This window comes from Erinaceus europaeus, chromosome 20 (assembly GCF_950295315.1).
Source record: "Erinaceus europaeus chromosome 20, mEriEur2.1, whole genome shotgun sequence".
Lineage (NCBI taxonomy): Eukaryota > Metazoa > Chordata > Mammalia > Eulipotyphla > Erinaceidae > Erinaceus > Erinaceus europaeus.
In genome coordinates this window covers 15,009,700-15,026,404 of record NC_080181.1, presented here as the reverse complement: position 1 = coordinate 15,026,404, position 16,705 = coordinate 15,009,700, and the positions used below count along the sequence as shown (strand labels likewise).

Here is a 16,705-nt window from a genome sequence, read left to right as displayed (position 1 = left end):
TTCCAGGCTCAGTTCATAGCACCACCTTATGCTGAGCTGAATAGCACTCAGGTTCCTTTCTCTTTAAATTTATTTATTTCTTGTATTATTTTCCCTCTTGATGCCCTTTTCTTTTTTAATTGTTGTTGTAGTTATTGTTGTTGATGTCGTCATCATTGGATAGGACAGAGAGAAATGGAGAGAGATGGGGAAGACCGAGAGGGGGAGAGAAAGAGAGACACCTGCAGACCTGCTTCACCACTTGTGAAGTGACTCCTCTGCAGGTAGGGAGCCTGGGTCTTGAACCAGGATCCTTGTGCTTAACTTGCTGTGCTACCGCCAGACTCCCTAAGTTATTTATTTTTATTGCCATCAGGGTTCTCGAAGAGGCTTAATGCTGTGGCACTGTGAATCTAATCACTGCTCCATGTGGCCATTTTTTTTTTCTTTTTCTTTTTTTGCCTCCAGAGTTATCGTTGAGGTTTGGAGCCTGCACTATGAATCCACTGCTCCTGGAGGCCATTTTTCCCATTTTTGTTGCCATTTTTGTTATTGTTATTGCCATTGTTATTGCTGTTGTTGTTGGACAGAGCAGAGAAAAATTGAGAGAAGAGGGGAAGACAAAGAGGGAGAGAAAGACACACATCTGCAGACCTACTTCATCTCTTGTGAAGTGACCCCCCTGCAGGTGGGGAGCTGGGGGCTTGAACAAGGACCCTTATTCTGCTTTTTTCTTTTTTTCTTGTTTCATTTTATTCGATAGGACAGAGAAATTGAGAGGGATGGAGGAGATACAGAGAGGGGGCCCATGAGGTAGAGCACTGGGTTGAGCATATATGTTACAACGCACAGGGACCCCTATTCAAGCCCCCTAGTTCCCACATGCAGGAGGAAAAGTTCACAAGGAGGGAAGCAGTGCTGCAGGTGTCTCTCGGTTTTTCTCCCCCTCTACCTTCTCCTCCTTCTCAATTTCTGGCTGTCTCTATCCAGTAAATAAAAATAATTAAAAGATATTAAAAAGAGGGAAATAGACCTGCAGATCTGCTTCTCCATTCAAGAAGAATCCTTACTGCACGTGGGGAGTGGGGGCTCAAACCTCAGACCTTGCACATAGTTTTATGTGCACTTGGTGCACCACCACCCAGCCGCCCATTAAAATAATTTTTAAAAATTATCTTTATTGGATAGAGATAGGCAGAAATTGAGAGGGAAAGGGATGATAGAGAGGGGAAAAGACAGAGAGATCCCTGCAACACTGCTTCATCACTCTCAAAGCTTTCCCCCTGCAGGTGGGGACCAGGGCTTGAACCTGGGTCCTTGCACATTGTTACATGTGCACTCAACTCAACCAGGTGCACCACCACCTGGCTCCCCAAAATAATAATTATTTTTTTAAAGTTTATTATCTTTATTTATTGGATAGAGACAGTCAGATCAAGAGGATGGAGGAGATAGAGAGAAAGAGAAAGAGAGACACCTGCAGCCCTGCTTCACCACTTACAAAACTTTCCCTCTGCAGCTGGGGACCTAGGGCTTGAACCTAGGTCTTTGTACATTGTAACATGTGTACTCAACCAGGTGCGCCACCACCTGGCTCCCCAAAATAATTCTTTAAAGAAATAAAAATCTGGGAGCCAGGCAGCAGGTTAAGCGCACATGGCGCAAAGTGCAAGGACCGGCTTAAGGATCCTGGTTCGAGCCTCTGGCTCCCCATCTGAAGGAGGTTCACTTCACAGGCGGTGAAGCAGGTCTGCAGGTGTCTGTCTTTCTCTCCCCTTCTTTGTCTTCCCTTCCTCTATCCATTTCTCTCTGTCCTGTCCAACAACAATGACATCAATAACAACAACACAACAATGATGAACAACAAGGGCAACAAAAGGGAAAAAAATTAAAAAAAAAAAAGAAATAAAAATCCAGGCAGAGGAGGTAGCATAATGGTTATAAAAAGACTTTCATGACTGAGGTTCCAAAGTTCATCCCACACCACCATAAGCCAGAGCTGAGCAGCACTTTGGTGAAAGATAAATAAAATAAATATTCTCACATGTTAATGTGTTTATAAGTAAAGTAGAATTTACAAGTAAAGATATGTTGAAAAGTTTTTAAATAATAGGTTACCATTGTGTCTGGCTAGGGATTATAAAGACATTCTACACTATTAATATTTTTACAATAAGATTTCACTTAAGTGATATTGCTTCACTGCATCCTTAACCACTGGAAGCTAAATATGCCTTAACAGTATTTTACAGTATTTGTCTTGACAAAGGTATTTTTCTATCTTTGGAGGTAAGGTTTAATGTGTTAACAACTTGGCATTCTAATCTCTAAGGACATCATTCTCTGGAAGGAATAAATTTGATGACTCTTATATTCTGTCTCAGAATGCTATGCTCATCAAAGGAAGTCATATTGACAAGGAAAGTGTATGTGATGAATGGCTGTTTGGGCTCAGTTCCCAGGAATACTTGGTCATGTGTAACATGTTGTCTCCTGTACCCTCTGTCTTTCAGGATGTCCAAGCTTACAATGTCACAGTGCCAAACATGATTTAATTGCAGTTCCTTTTGTTGTCTTTTTGTAGACATTTTGCCTTAGTCTTTTGATTTCTAGGCAAGTGTAAATTCATGGGAAGCCTGCACTGTTACCTTGCTTACAACATCTTCCAAGAACCCAACGTTTGGAGGGGATGATATGAGCAAAATAAGAGACAGGAAGGACTCAGTTCCTGCCCAGTGCTTTTTCCATTTGTCTTTCCTTAGGTTTTCATTCAGGCCTCTAACTTGGAGTTAGAAATTTAGAGGTAAAAATGTACTTCTCTTTAACATAACAATGGTTTCTGTTTTGGGCTAAACTGGATTCTTCAAAGGAGAGGTACTTTTTTTAAAGCAGGAGTCAGTCTGTATATTAAGTGAAAAGAAAGTTCTTGAGTAGAAGTATAGCTTTTTTAAATTATAATTTATTCTTATTCATCTTACTAATCTACCTTGTTATTTTCTTTTTTAAAAATCTTTTGTTTATTATTATTGAATAGAGACAGATTGAGAGTGAAAGAGACAGAGAGACGCCTGTAGTCCTGATTCACCACTCATGAAGCTTTTCATGAAGCATGCTGGTGGGGAGCAGGGGCTTGAACCCCGGTCCTTGCATGCTGTAATGTGTACACTTAACTGGGTGCACCACTGCCTGGCCTCTCTTTTCCTATTCTTTTTTTTTTAATATTTTATTTATTTAGTTCCTTTTGTTGCCCTTGTTTTATTGGTGGATAGGACAGAGGGAAATGGAGAAAGATGGGGAAGATAGACACCTGCAGACCTGCTTCACCGTTTGTGAAGCAACTCCCCTGTAGGTGGAGAGCTGGAGGCTCTAACCCGGATCTTTGCGCTGGTACTTGCGCTTTGCGCCACGTGCACTTAACTCTGTGCTGCTGCCCGACTCCCCTCCTTTCCAATTCTAAGCTCTAAGACCGTAAGACAAGAGTTAGTGCTTGCTGTCATTTTAGAAAGCATTAGTAAACTTCAAATATTGGTAGAGTTAACTACATTACTGCTTGGTAACTCAATACCCTGGGGAACATTGAGATTATATTACAGTTACATTTTGTGAATAGTTGAAATAGGAAAAAAGATCACTGAAGTTGCTGATAATGAAAATAATAACAACTTGGATCTCTTAAAAATTATTAATCTTGGGAGTCGGGCGTTAGCGCAGCGGGTTAAGTGTACGTGGCGAGAAGCGCAAGGACCGGCATAAGGATCCTGGTTTGAGCCCCTGGCTCCCCACCTGCGGGGGGGGGGGGGGGGTCGCTTCATAAGCGGTGAAGCAGGTCTGCAGGTGTCTTTCTCTCCCCTTCTCTGTTAACAATGACGACATCATCAACAACAACAATAACAACTACAACAATAATAAAAAAAAAAAAGGGCAACAAAAGGGAAAAATAAATAAATTTTAAAAAATGAGTAATCTTTAGGATCTCACCTATGCGTCGCCTGTTGCTTATTGCATGTACAATTGCTCCAGTAATCTCTTATTGCAGTACTTGGAGCTTAAAATCCATGCATTCAGCAGAGTAGTCTAGACAGTCCCCTTGGTGAGCGTTTGAAATCTCCAGATGTCATAATGAAATGCATATAGATTTGCACGTAGTTTCATGAGGGTAATGAAGGAAAAGAATGAAACCAGAAACTATGAAGTATCTGAAAGTTAGCACCATGTTACTTTTAATTATAGCACACTGCACTGTAGATTTGATTCATTTACTTATTTATAGTTTTAAATTGTGATCTTGAGCAAGTGATTGCTCTCTTAGAACTTTAATTTCAAAAACCAAATTAAGAAGATGGGTATTGGGGCCAGGTGGTGGCACACCTGGTTGAGTGCACACATTATAGTGTGCAAGGACCCAGGTTCGAGCCCCTGGTCCCACCTGCAGGGGGAAAGCTTTGTGAGTGGAGAAGCAGGACTGCAGATGTCTCTCTGTTTCTCTCCCTCTCTATCATCCCCTTCCACTGTAAGTGTCTCTTTGTCTCTTTCCCTCTCTATCATCCCCTTCCCTTGATTTTTGGCTGTCTATCCAATAAATAAAGATAATTTAAAAAATTAAAAATAAAATGGGCATTCCTTATACATATGTTTATGTATAATCCATTTTTCTCTATCCTATCCAACAACAATGACATCAATAACAACAATAATTACTGTAACAATAAGGCATAAATAAATAAATATTACCCGATAACACTGATGCCCCAGGTTCAGTTCCCAGCACTACCACAAACCAGAGCTGAGCAGTACTCTGGAATATTTTTCTGTATCACTCTCATTAAAATAAAATAAACAGGGGCCAGGTGGTGGCACACCTGGTTAAATGCACACATTACAATGCACAAGGACCCAGGTTCAAGCCCCTGGCCCCCATCTACAGGGGGAAAACTTCAGGAGTGGTGAAGCAGGGCTGCAGGTGTTTCTCTGTCTCTCTCTCCCTCCCCTCTCAGTTTCTCTCTAATACATAAATAAAATGTTTTAAAAATATTTTCAAAAATAATAAATAAAATAAACAAAAATATGTTTTAAAATTCTAGAAATTTATTTGGGATTAAGGGCTGTAATTCTGAGGTTATCCTAACTTATTTTAAAACAAAGAATCCAAATTTTTTTTTATTAGAAAGGGTTGGTTATGTATAAATGTAGACAGAGTTACAAAGATGATAGTTGGCTCATGTCTGCAACCTTAGGAGAACTGTGGTGGCTTGCAGTGGGGAGCTTGGGGATTCAGAGCTCTGGTGGTGAGAATGGTGTGGAAGTGTACCGCTGTTGACATGTAATTTTGTAAATTACTAGTAAAATTTAAAGAAAATCTTTAAAAAAACATTTAAAAATATTTTTTTCTTAATTTTAAATGATATTCACAGTAAGAATTTGGATTTTATTTAATGATGAAAGAAGATATTATAAAAGGACTTGGGGACAAGAGATATTCTATGGTAATGTGCCAGACTTGCATGCCAGAGTTCTGAGATTTAATCACTGGCACCACCACTGCTGGAGCTAACAGTACTATAGTTATCTCTCATAAAAATAAGTAAATGGGGCTGAGGAGGTAGCATAATGGTTCTATAAAAAACTCATGCCTGAGGCACCAAAGATCCCAGGTTCAATCCCCTGTACCACTGTAAACCAGAGCTGAGCAGTGCTCTGGTATCTTTGTGTAACTTTTTCTCTCTTTCATAATAATAAATAAATATTTTTACAAATAAATGAAATGAATTAACAAAATGTTCTTTAAAGAGTATTCTAGAGTACATTTCTTAAATTTTCTTTCCTTCCTTCCTTCTTCCCTTCCTTCCTTCCTTCCTGTCTCCAGGGCTTCACCACTTAGGGCTCACTTTTTCAAATATAAAGAAGAAGAAGAAAGAAACTGTAGCACCTATAACTAAGCTTCCTTTAATATGGTTGGAGGCAAGGCTTGAGCCTGAGTATTTTTTTTTTATTTTTATTTTTTAAATTTCTTTATTGGGGAATTAATGTTTTACATTCGACAGTAAATACAGTAGTTTGTACATGCATAACATTTCTCAGTTTTCCATATAACAATACAACCCCCATTAGGTCCTCTGTCATCCTTCTTGGACCTGTATTCTCCCCCTCACCCACCACAGAGTCTTTTACTTTGGTGCAATACCTAGGTATTTCTTGTATTTCGGTTTGACATAGTCTTTAAAAATCTGTTCAAATAAATATATTTTTTAAAAAATAATTTTAGTTTTGACTCTTCACTTAACTTTTTTTTTTTTAAACCAGAACACTATTCAGTTCTGGTTTATGGTGGAGCAGGGGATTGAACCTGGGACTTTGGAGCCTCAGCCATAAAAGTCTCTTTGCGTAACCATTATGCTATGTACCCTCCGCCCAAAATAAATATCTTTGAAGAGGCTAATTTTAGTTATTTCATATGTACTTTAATCTTAGCAATCTCAGAACAAAATCCTTTTTAGATTCTAGTAAGACTTGCTTCTCAGTTATGTAGTATATGAATTCTTGACTCAAGTCTTTTTATTCCTCAAAAGCATTTTATTTAATAACTGAGCCTGTGGCTTTGGGAAAGGTACAGCATCAGACTTGCATGCCTGAGGTTCCTGATTTATTTATTTATTTATAATTATCAAAAGTTTTTTTTTTATCAAAAAATTTTAAATGTTTATTCCCTTTTGATGCCCTTGTTTTATTGTTGTAGTTATTATTATTGTTGTTATTAGTGTCGTTGTTGGATAGGACAGAGAGAAATGGAGAGAGGATGGGAAGACAGAGGGGGAGAGAGATAGACACCTGCAGACCTGCTTCAACGCTTGTGAAGGGACTCCCCTGTAGGTGGGGAGCCGGGGGCTCGAATGGGGATCTTTAGAATGGGGATCTTTAAGTCAGTCCTTGTGCTTTGCACCACTTGCGCTTAATCCGTTGTGCTACTGCCTGACTCCCGAGGTTCCTGATTTAATCCCACACACTGCATGTACAAAGAGTGGTGGTCTGAGCCCCCTCTCTCCTCCCCATTCCCTTTCGTTTCATGTGAAACTTTTTCTAATGTAATGAATAAGACACATCTTTAAAAAGAAGAAGCTGAACCTACTAATTTGTCTAAAAGGCTGCATGTATCTTCATAGATTCTTGGTTAATAAGTGATAATACAGATGAACACCTGACTCTGCTTTAAACTGCCTGAGGAATCATGTCTGATAATCCATTGATATTGCCCACATATGTATAGATCTTTGCTCTTGAGAGGAATATTTGGGGCCTTTTTTTGTTGAGACCTAGTTTGAGGCTCATCAATATAAATTGGAGGTTCAATAAAACCTGTTCCTCCTTCTGTATTATGTTCTTGTTTTATGTGGACTTTGTTTTTGGAATTTGAAAATCTCTCTCTCCCTCTCTGAAAAGAACTCTTAGTCTTTGTGTGAATCAGCACATTTCTGCTACTCAGTTTGATATACTATCTTCTTGAGAACTTGTCCAAAGTAGGTTGAACCTTTAGGTTTGCTTTTTTTTAAAGTGTAGATTAAAAGATAGAAGTAAGGAGAAGATTGTGCCTTTTGCCTTTTCCAACTGTAACTGAAAATAAGATACTGCCTTAAGTTACTTTTAAGTGCATTTCACCCTCTGTGTGGTCAAGTCATGATACCATTCACAAATGCTGCTGCCCACCATTAAGTCTCTTATCACAGGGCATTTTTAAATGATGCCATAAAATAAAATGCATGTTGAGAATCTTTGGATCTCAAATGTAAATAAATCATATCTGAATGTCGATTCCTGACTTAAGGAACTGACAGTTATGGCAATTCAGTCTCTATTAATATTAAGTAGGCAAGAGATTATGATATTGTTTATGTTACTCTTTATATGTATGTAGACTTAACTTTTTATTGCTATTATTTGTTTTGATGGGTTTGTATATTTCTGCCATTGCACTGATTTGCTTACTTGAGTTAAAGTTGTTTATTAAATTATTTGGGGGTTATATCTACAGTTTGAAATTTAGGGCTATCTCCTGTGTACTATGCACCAGAAATGACATCTCAATATCTCAATGCATTATTCAAATAATGTACAGCTCCTATTTGTCTGTAATGAAGCTGTATGACTGGGTCCATTTATTTCAGTTGTTATTTTGTAGTAGTCATATAAATTATTAATATATAGAAGCTAATTTTCCAAATTTGTTTATATCTCCTCTGGGCATTTCTTTGGGATATGCTTACATTTGATGTTTTGGTTCTGATTTTAAAATTATTTTCCTTTGTTGTAGGATGAGCAGTTCTTAGGTTTTGGCTCAGATGAAGAAGTCAGAGTACGAAGCCCCACAAGGTCTCCTTCAGGTATGATCAATTAAGTTCACGGTGCCTTTAAGTTTTGTCTGTTGAGAGATTTTTACTTCCCCTGTCACCTTTGCATGTAAAGGTTGGTAAAAAATAAAGGAAAGTTTCATGTCATTCCTTCCCTTCATATTACATAGGAAAAGGTTTATGAACTAAACTGCTTTGTGGGATTCTTCTTTGTTGGGCCATTTTGGCTTATGTGTTATGCTTTTCTTTGGGATCCACCTGAGGCATGGGGAGCACATTTCCATGGACTGTTTGAAAACTCTTGTAGACCAATTGAAGGTACATATAATGAGCACCCTCGTATTTATGTATTTTGAGTTACTTGGTAGTATATATAACTTTGGGAGTAATTTGGTCATTTTTTTATTATTTATTTATTATTTTAAAAAATATTTATTTTCCCTTTTGTTGCCCTTGTTGTTTAACATTGTTGTGCTTATTGATGTCGTTGTTGTTGGATAGGACAGAGAGAAATGGAGAGAGGAGGGGAAGACGGGGGGGGGGGAGAGAAAGACAGACACCTGCAGACCTGCTTCACTGCTTGTGAATCGACTCCCCTGCAGGTGGGGAGTCGGGGGCTCGAACCTGGATCCTTAAGTCGGTCCTTGTGCTTTGCGCCACGTGCGCTTAACCCGCTGCGCCACCACCCGAATCCCTTGGCCATTATTTTTTACAGGTGAAGTTTGATCTTCTGTTGTTACAGAACTGAAACCAAAATACTGATATTGTATGAAACTTTTTGCCTTGTTCTTAAAAGGCTATTTTATAGTAAAATAAAAATGGCATGGAGGTATTTCCATTTGTAAGCAAGACTTATCAGAACAAATAAGTTATGTTCTGACTGAGAAAGTACCTAGAATGTCCTGAAATGCTTGTTTAGAGCAGTTTCCTAAGAAATGATCCTTTGTGGAAATAACATCTGAGAATTGAACTTGAGAAATTGGTTCTATATAGGAGAGAGCTGTAACTCTTGATGAAAAATTATTCTTCATCTGTGCTGTCTTTTGATTTCTTGTATGGTTTTCTTTGTTGTTTTTAAAAATTATTTATTTATTGGATAGAGCGAAATTGAGAGGGGAGTGGGAGACAGAGAGGAGGAGAAACACAGAGACACCTATAGCCCTGCTTCACCACTCTTGAATCTTCCCCTGCAGGTGGGGACCAGCGGCTTGAACCCAGGTCTTTGCACACTGTAGTGTGTGCACTTAACCACCAGGTGTGCCACCGCCTGGCCCCTGTAAGGTTTTCTTTGATTTTAGGATAGACTGTATAGTTAAGGATGATGTAGCTGTATGTTTCAAAGTTTTTGTTTGTTTGTTTTTCTTTCCTCTAGGGAGGAGAGAGAGAGAGAGAGAGGGAAGGGAGAGAAAGACAGGCACACCACAATACTGTTCCATTGCTTGGAAAGCTCTCCTCACCCCCTTTTGCATGCTCTCCTATATGGTGACCTGGGGCTCAAACCCAAGTCCTTGCACATAGTGATGTGTGTGTTTTACCAGGTGCACCACTTGTAGGCCTAGATTTATTTATTATGAAAGCAAGAGATAAGGCTAAAGCACCATTCAACTTGCATAAAGGTGACCAGGGATTGAATTTGTGGCCTCTAGGACTTCAGGCATACAAATTTTACATTCTTCCCCCCCCCTTTTGTTGCCCTTGTTTTATTGTCGTTGTTGTTTTATTGTTGTAGTTATTGTTATTGCTGGATAGGACAGAGAGAAATCAACAGGGGGAGAGAAAGATAGACACCTGCAGACCTGCTTCACTGCCTGTGAAGCGACCCCCCTGCAGGTGGGGAGCGGTTGGCTTGAACCCGGATCCTTATGCAGGTCCTTTTACTTTGTGCCACCTGCGCTTAACTCACTGCACTACCACCGGACTCCCAAGTTTCTTAACAGCCGTGGTTACCTCCTCGACTTTGTAGGCTATATTTTTTGTTCTTTTGGATTTAACATAGTTTGTGATCTTAGTTAACATTTCAGTTTCATTAAGAGCCACAGTGTGTTATTGTAATCAAATCCAAATACCTAAATTGACAATTTTTCCTTTCCCATATGGTGGTGATATTGCCATTCTATTTGGGAAAGGTTCTCTTAAAATGCTCCAGTATCAGGGAGTCCGGCGGTAGTGCAGAGGGTTAAGCGCACATGGTGCAAAGCGCAAGGACCAGCATAAGGATCCCGGTTGGAGCCCCTGGCTCCCCACCTGCAGGGGACTTGCTTCACAAGCGGTGAAGCAGGCCTGCAGGTGTCTGTCTTTCTCTTCCCCTCTCTGTCTTCCCCTCCTCTCTCCATTTCTCTCTGTCCTATCCAACAACAACGACATCAATGACAATAACAATAACTACAACAACAATAAAAAAACAAGGGCAACAAAATACTCCAGTATCATTGCCATTTAAAAAGTAGTAACATTCTTTTTAAACTGTGATGGAATCTTGATATCAGAAAATGATTTTAGGGAGTCGCGCGGTAGCGCAGTGGGTTAAGCGCAGGTGGCGCAAAGCGCAAAGACCGGCGTAAGGATCCGGGTTGGAGCCCCCGCCTCCCCACCTGCAGGGGCGTCGCTTCACAGGCGGTGAAGCAGGTCTGCAGGTGTCTTTCTCTCCCCCTCTCTGTCTTCCCCTCCTCTCTCCATTTCTCTCTGTCCTATCCAACAACAACATCAATAACAACAACAATAATAACTACAACAATAAAAACAAGGGCAACAAGGTCGAATAAATAAATATTAAAAAAAAAAGAAAATGACTTTAGAGATCATTTTGTTTAACCTTCACTCATAGCTGACAAAATGAGGCTCAGCAAATATTAAAACTGATTTGTGAGTTATTTGAAAGTTTTGTGGGTTATGGAAATTACCAACAAAGTCAGACTCTTTTCTGCTTTTTTTGTTATTAAAGATTTTTTTAAATATATTTATTTATTTACTCCCTTTTTCGTTGCCCTTGTTTTTTTATTGTCGTAGTTATTGTCATTGATGTCGTCGTTGGATAGGACAGAGAAAAATAGAGAGAGGGGAAGAATACAGAGAGGGGAAGAGAAAGACACCTGCAGAACTGCTTCACCACTTGTGAAGCGACTCCCCTGCAGGTGCGGTGCAGGGGGCTCAAACCGGGATCCTTCCACGGGTCCTTGTGCTTTGTGCCACATAAGCTTAACCTGCTGCTCTACAGCCCGACTCCCTCTGCTTTCTTTTTTTTTTTTTTAATTTCTTTATTGGGGGATTAATGTTTTACATTCCACAATAAATACAATAGTTTGTACATGCATAACATTTCTCAGGTTTCCACATAACAATACAACTCCCACTAGGTCCTCTATCATCCTTTTCCAGGACCTGTTCTCTTTCCCCCTATCCACCCCAGAGTTTTTTACTTTGGTGCAATACACCTTTTTTTTTTTAAACTTGTATATGAGAAGCTTCTTGTAAAGTTGAATGGATTTTTTTTTCAGAATTAAAAAAGCCCTCTTAAGTGGTCAGGTGCAAGTATTCTGTAATAATAGCAAATTTTATAATACACTTCAGAATAGGCATTAAGTTTGTTAATGAATTAACTTAAAATGTTTTATTTATTTATTGGATAGAGACAGAAAAATTGAGAGTGCAGGGAGAGAGCAAGAGAGATACCTGTATGTAGCATTACTTCGCCACTGGGGAACCTTCCCCTCTGGCAGGGGGAGACTGGGCATAATTTGTTAATTTAACAACCTCTTTTTCATGGTTGTTCAAAAGTCTTTCATGTCTTTTTTCTTCCACTACCTTGATAGGAATAATTATTTAGGAAATGAAACCTAGCTTATTTCCTAGTCCTCTTTGCGTGATGAATATATATTGAGAATGGATTTATAATTCCTTAGCCTGTTAGGGGAAACATCAAATTAATTAGTAAGAAATGTATTTGCATTTAGAAAACTCAACAATAAAACCTTCCTTGATTTTTCTTTTGTTAGAAAACTTGTTTCACAGTCTTACAATATTCATAATAATGACATAAATCTCTTTTCGTGACTATAAGGACAGATTTTATACTCAGAAGAATGTAAACCATTCCAGAATCCTGAGGGAAGAAACAACACAGTAGATTAGGCAACTCTTTTTTTTTTAAATATTTATTTATTCCCTTTTGTTGCCCTTGTTGTTTTAATTGTTGTAGTTGTTGTTGATCTCGTTGTTGTTGGATAGGACAGAGAGAAATGGAGAGAGGAGGGGAAGACTAAGAAGGGGAGAGAAAGATAGACACCTGCAGTCCTGTTTCACCGCTTGTGAAGTGATTCCCCTGCAGGTGGGGAGCCGGGGGCTCGAACCAGGATCCTTACACGGGTCCTTATGCTTAGCGCCACCTGCGCTTAACCCGCTGCGTTACCGCCTGACTCCCTAGGCAACTCTTAATACAGTTAGAAAATACAGTTTGTGCAGAGAATTTTAGAAAACAGTTTTGTTTTCTTAGGTTTCTTTGGATGTGGCAGATTAAGCTGAGTCATTAACTTGAAAATTTCTTTGATTTCAAATAGATGATCTCTGATGTAATAAACTACCATTTTGTTCTTGACATCAAGTAAAGTTAAATTATTTTTGCACCTTGGGGATAACTAGTTCAAGAACTTGCAGGTAAGGGGATAGGTGAATCAACACACAATCAGCTCACTTCACTGGTTTACTCACATGCCACTGAATTCAGTGATCCTATTCTTTTTTTTTTTTTTAAATATTTATTTAATTTATTTATTCCCTTTTGTTGCCCTTGTTATTTTATTGTTGTAGTTATTATTGTTGTCATCATTGTTGGATAGGACAGAGAGAAATGGAGAGAGGAGGGGAAGACAGAGAGGAGGAGAGAAAGACAGACACCTGCAGACCTGCTTCACCGCCTGTGAAGTGACTCCCCTGCAGGTGGGGAGCCGGGGCTCGAACCGGGATCTTTATGCCGGTCCTTGTGCTTTGCGCCACCTGCGCTTAACCCGCTGCGCTACAGTCCGACTCCCCAGTGATCCTATTCTTATGTCTCATGGGTGAAATGTTTTCATACAGTAAAATCTTTCTTAAGTTTATTTTGGCAAAACAAAAAATGTAGGAAGTTGAAGTGCCCACAGCTTATTCTTTTACAAAGATGTTATATTATTATTTGAAGAACACATACTTTGTTCAACTTTTTAAAAACCAAAACTCTGAATTAGGAAGATGGGATGACTTATGATAAACAAGTTTTCAAATATTAATATATAGTTGGAACGTGGGAATGGTGATGATAGTTGTTATTCAGAAAAAGACCTTCCTCACCTACAAAAATCAGATTGCCTATCAGTTACTTAGTTGGAAACATATACTGTTATTTTTCTATCAAAAAAGTAGTTAAGTGTTCTTTAAGGTGGAATGTCATTTACTTGATTTCTTTGAAGCAAGTTTTCTTTTGTTTTTTTTTGGTGAAAAGAAACTAAGCACTACTGAGTTGTATAATGGCTTCATCACATCCAGATAGAGATCAGTACAAAATGGCTAGTGCTAGATTGTATTCAGCTTAGTTAAGAACTATAAAGCTAAATATATGCTCTTCATTGTTTAATTTCTATACACAGTTAAAACTAGTCCTCGAAAGCCTCGTGGGAGACCTAGAAGTGGCTCTGACCGAAATTCAACTATCCTCTCAGATCCATCTGTATTTTCCCCTGTAAATAAATCAGAGACCAAATCTGGAGATAAAATCAAGAAAAAAGATTCTAAAAGTTTAGAAAAGAAGCGAGGAAGACCTCCTACCTTCCCTGGAGTCAAAATCAAAATAACACATGGAAAGGACATTTCAGAGTTACCAAAGGGAAACAAAGAAGATAGTCTGAAAAAAATTAAACGGACACCTTCTGCTACCTTTCAGCAAGCCACAAAGATTAAAAAATTAAGAGCAGGTAAACTCTCTCCTCTCAAGTCTAAGTTTAAAACAGGGAAGCTTCAAATAGGAAGGAAGGGGGTACAGATTGTACGACGGCGAGGAAGGCCTCCATCAACAGAAAGGATAAAGACCCCTTCAGATCTCCTCATCAGCTCTGAACTGGAAAAGCCCCAGAAGGTCCGGAAAGACAAGGAAGGAACACCTCCACTCACGAAAGAAGATAAGACAGTAGTCAGACAAAGCCCTCGAAGGATTAAGCCTGTTAGGATTATTCCTTCTTCTAAAAGGACAGATGCAACCATTGCAAAGCAGCTCTTGCAGAGGGCAAAAAAGGGGGCTCAAAAGAAAATTGAAAAAGAGGCAGCTCAGCTGCAAGGAAGAAAGGTGAAGACACAGGTCAAAAATATCCGACAGTTCATTATGCCTGTTGTCAGTGCCATCTCCTCACGGATCATTAAAACCCCTAGGCGGTTTATAGAGGATGAGGATTATGACCCTCCAATTAAAATTGCCCGGCTAGAGTCTACACCGAATAGTAGATTCAGTGCTACATCCTGTGGATCTTCTGAAAAATCCAGTGCAGCCTCTCAGCACTCCTCTCAGATGTCTTCAGACTCCTCCCGATCTAGTAGTCCCAGTGTTGATACCTCCACAGATTCTCAGGCCTCTGAGGAGATCCAGGTACTTCCTGAAGAGCACAGTGATACCCCCGAAGTCCATACTCCACTGCCTATTTCCCAGTCTCCAGAAAATGATAATAATGACAGGAGAAACAGAAGATACTCTGTGTCAGAAAGAAGCTTTGGATCTAGAACAACAAAAACATTATCCGCTCTACAAAGTGCCCCCCAGCAGCAACCCTCTTCTTCTCCACCACCACCCCTGCTCACTCCACCTCCACCACTACAGCCAGCCTCCAGCATCTCTGACCATACACCTTGGCTCATGCCACCAACGATCCCTTTAGCGTCACCATTTTTGCCTGCTTCTACCGCTCCCATGCAAGGGAAGCGAAAATCTATCTTGCGAGAGCCGACATTTAGGTGGACTTCTCTAAAGCATTCGAGGTCAGAGCCACAGTACTTTTCCTCAGCAAAGTATGCCAAAGAAGGTCTTATTCGCAAACCAATATTTGATAACTTCCGCCCCCCTCCACTAACTCCCGAGGATGTTGGCTTCGCATCCAGTTTTTCTACATCTGGTACTGCTGCTTCAGCCCGATTGTTTTCACCACTCCATTCTGGAACAAGGTTTGATATGCACAAAAGGAGCCCTCTTCTGAGAGCTCCAAGATTTACTCCAAGTGAGGCTCACTCTAGAATTTTTGAGTCTGTGACCCTGCCTAGTAATCGAACTTCTGCTGGAACATCTTCTTCGGGAGTATCTAACAGGAAAAGGAAAAGAAAAGTGTTTAGTCCTATTCGATCTGAACCAAGATCTCCTTCTCACTCCATGAGAACAAGAAGTGGAAGGCTTAGTACTTCTGAGCTGTCACCTCTCACCCCACCATCTTCTGTCTCTTCCTCGTTAAGCATTTCTGTTAGTCCTCTTGCCACTAGTGCCTTAAACCCAACTTTTACTTTTCCTTCTCATTCCCTGACTCAGTCTGGGGAATCTACAGAGAAAAACCAGAGACCAAGGAAGCAGACTAGTGTTCCAGCAGAGCCATTTTCATCCAGTAGTCCTACTCCTCTCTTTCCTTGGTTCACCCCAGGCTCTCAGACTGAAAGAGGGAGAAATAAAGACAAGGTCCCCGAGGAGCTGTCCAAAGATCGAGATGCTGACAAGAATATGGAGAAAGACAAGAGTAGAGAGAGAGACCGGGAGAGAGAAAAAGAGAATAAGCGGGAGTCAAGGAAAGAGAAAAGGAAAAAGGGATCAGAAATTCAGAGTAGTTCTGCTTTGTATTCTGTGGGTAGGGTTTCCAAAGAGAAGGTTGTTGGTGAAGATGTTGCCACTTCATCTTCTGCCAAAAAAGCAACAGGGCGGAAGAAGTCTTCATCACTTGATTCTGGGACTGATATTGCTTCTGTGACTCTTGGGGATACGACAGCTGTCAAAACCAAAATACTTATAAAGAAAGGGAGAGGAAATCTGGAAAAAAACAACTTGGACCTCGGCCCAACTGCCCCATCCCTGGAGAAGGAGAAAACCCTCTGCCTTTCCACTCCTTCATCTAGCACTGTTAAACATTCCACTTCCTCCATAGGCTCCATGTTGGCTCAGGCAGACAAGCTTCCAATGACTGACAAGAGGGTTGCCAGCCTCCTAAAAAAGGCCAAAGCCCAGCTCTGCAAGATTGAGAAGAGTAAGAGTCTTAAACAAACTGACCAGCCCAAAGCACAGGTACTCTTTTCCATTTGCCTGTTGAGACCAGCAATTTATCAAGCCTTAACTACACTCACTGTTTCAATTACAGCCAGTTTTGTGAATCAGAAAGAACATAGTAGAAGTGGTAGTCTTT

The 16,705-nt window shown here is 39.9% G+C and overlaps 1 protein-coding gene across 5 annotated transcripts in view; it reads left to right on the top strand.

Annotated features, from left to right (window-relative positions):
- Positions 1-16,705, top strand: part of KMT2A (lysine methyltransferase 2A) — a 102,000-nt gene that overhangs the window by 26,856 nt on the left and 58,439 nt on the right. For all 5 annotated transcript variants that reach the window (XM_060179976.1, XM_060179974.1, XM_060179973.1 and 2 more), the window contains 2 exons: positions 8,282-8,351; positions 13,934-16,587. In XM_060179976.1, coding sequence (XP_060035959.1) covers positions 8,282-8,351; positions 13,934-16,587 — 2,724 coding nt within the window. The remainder of the gene's footprint in view (positions 1-8,281; positions 8,352-13,933; positions 16,588-16,705) is intronic.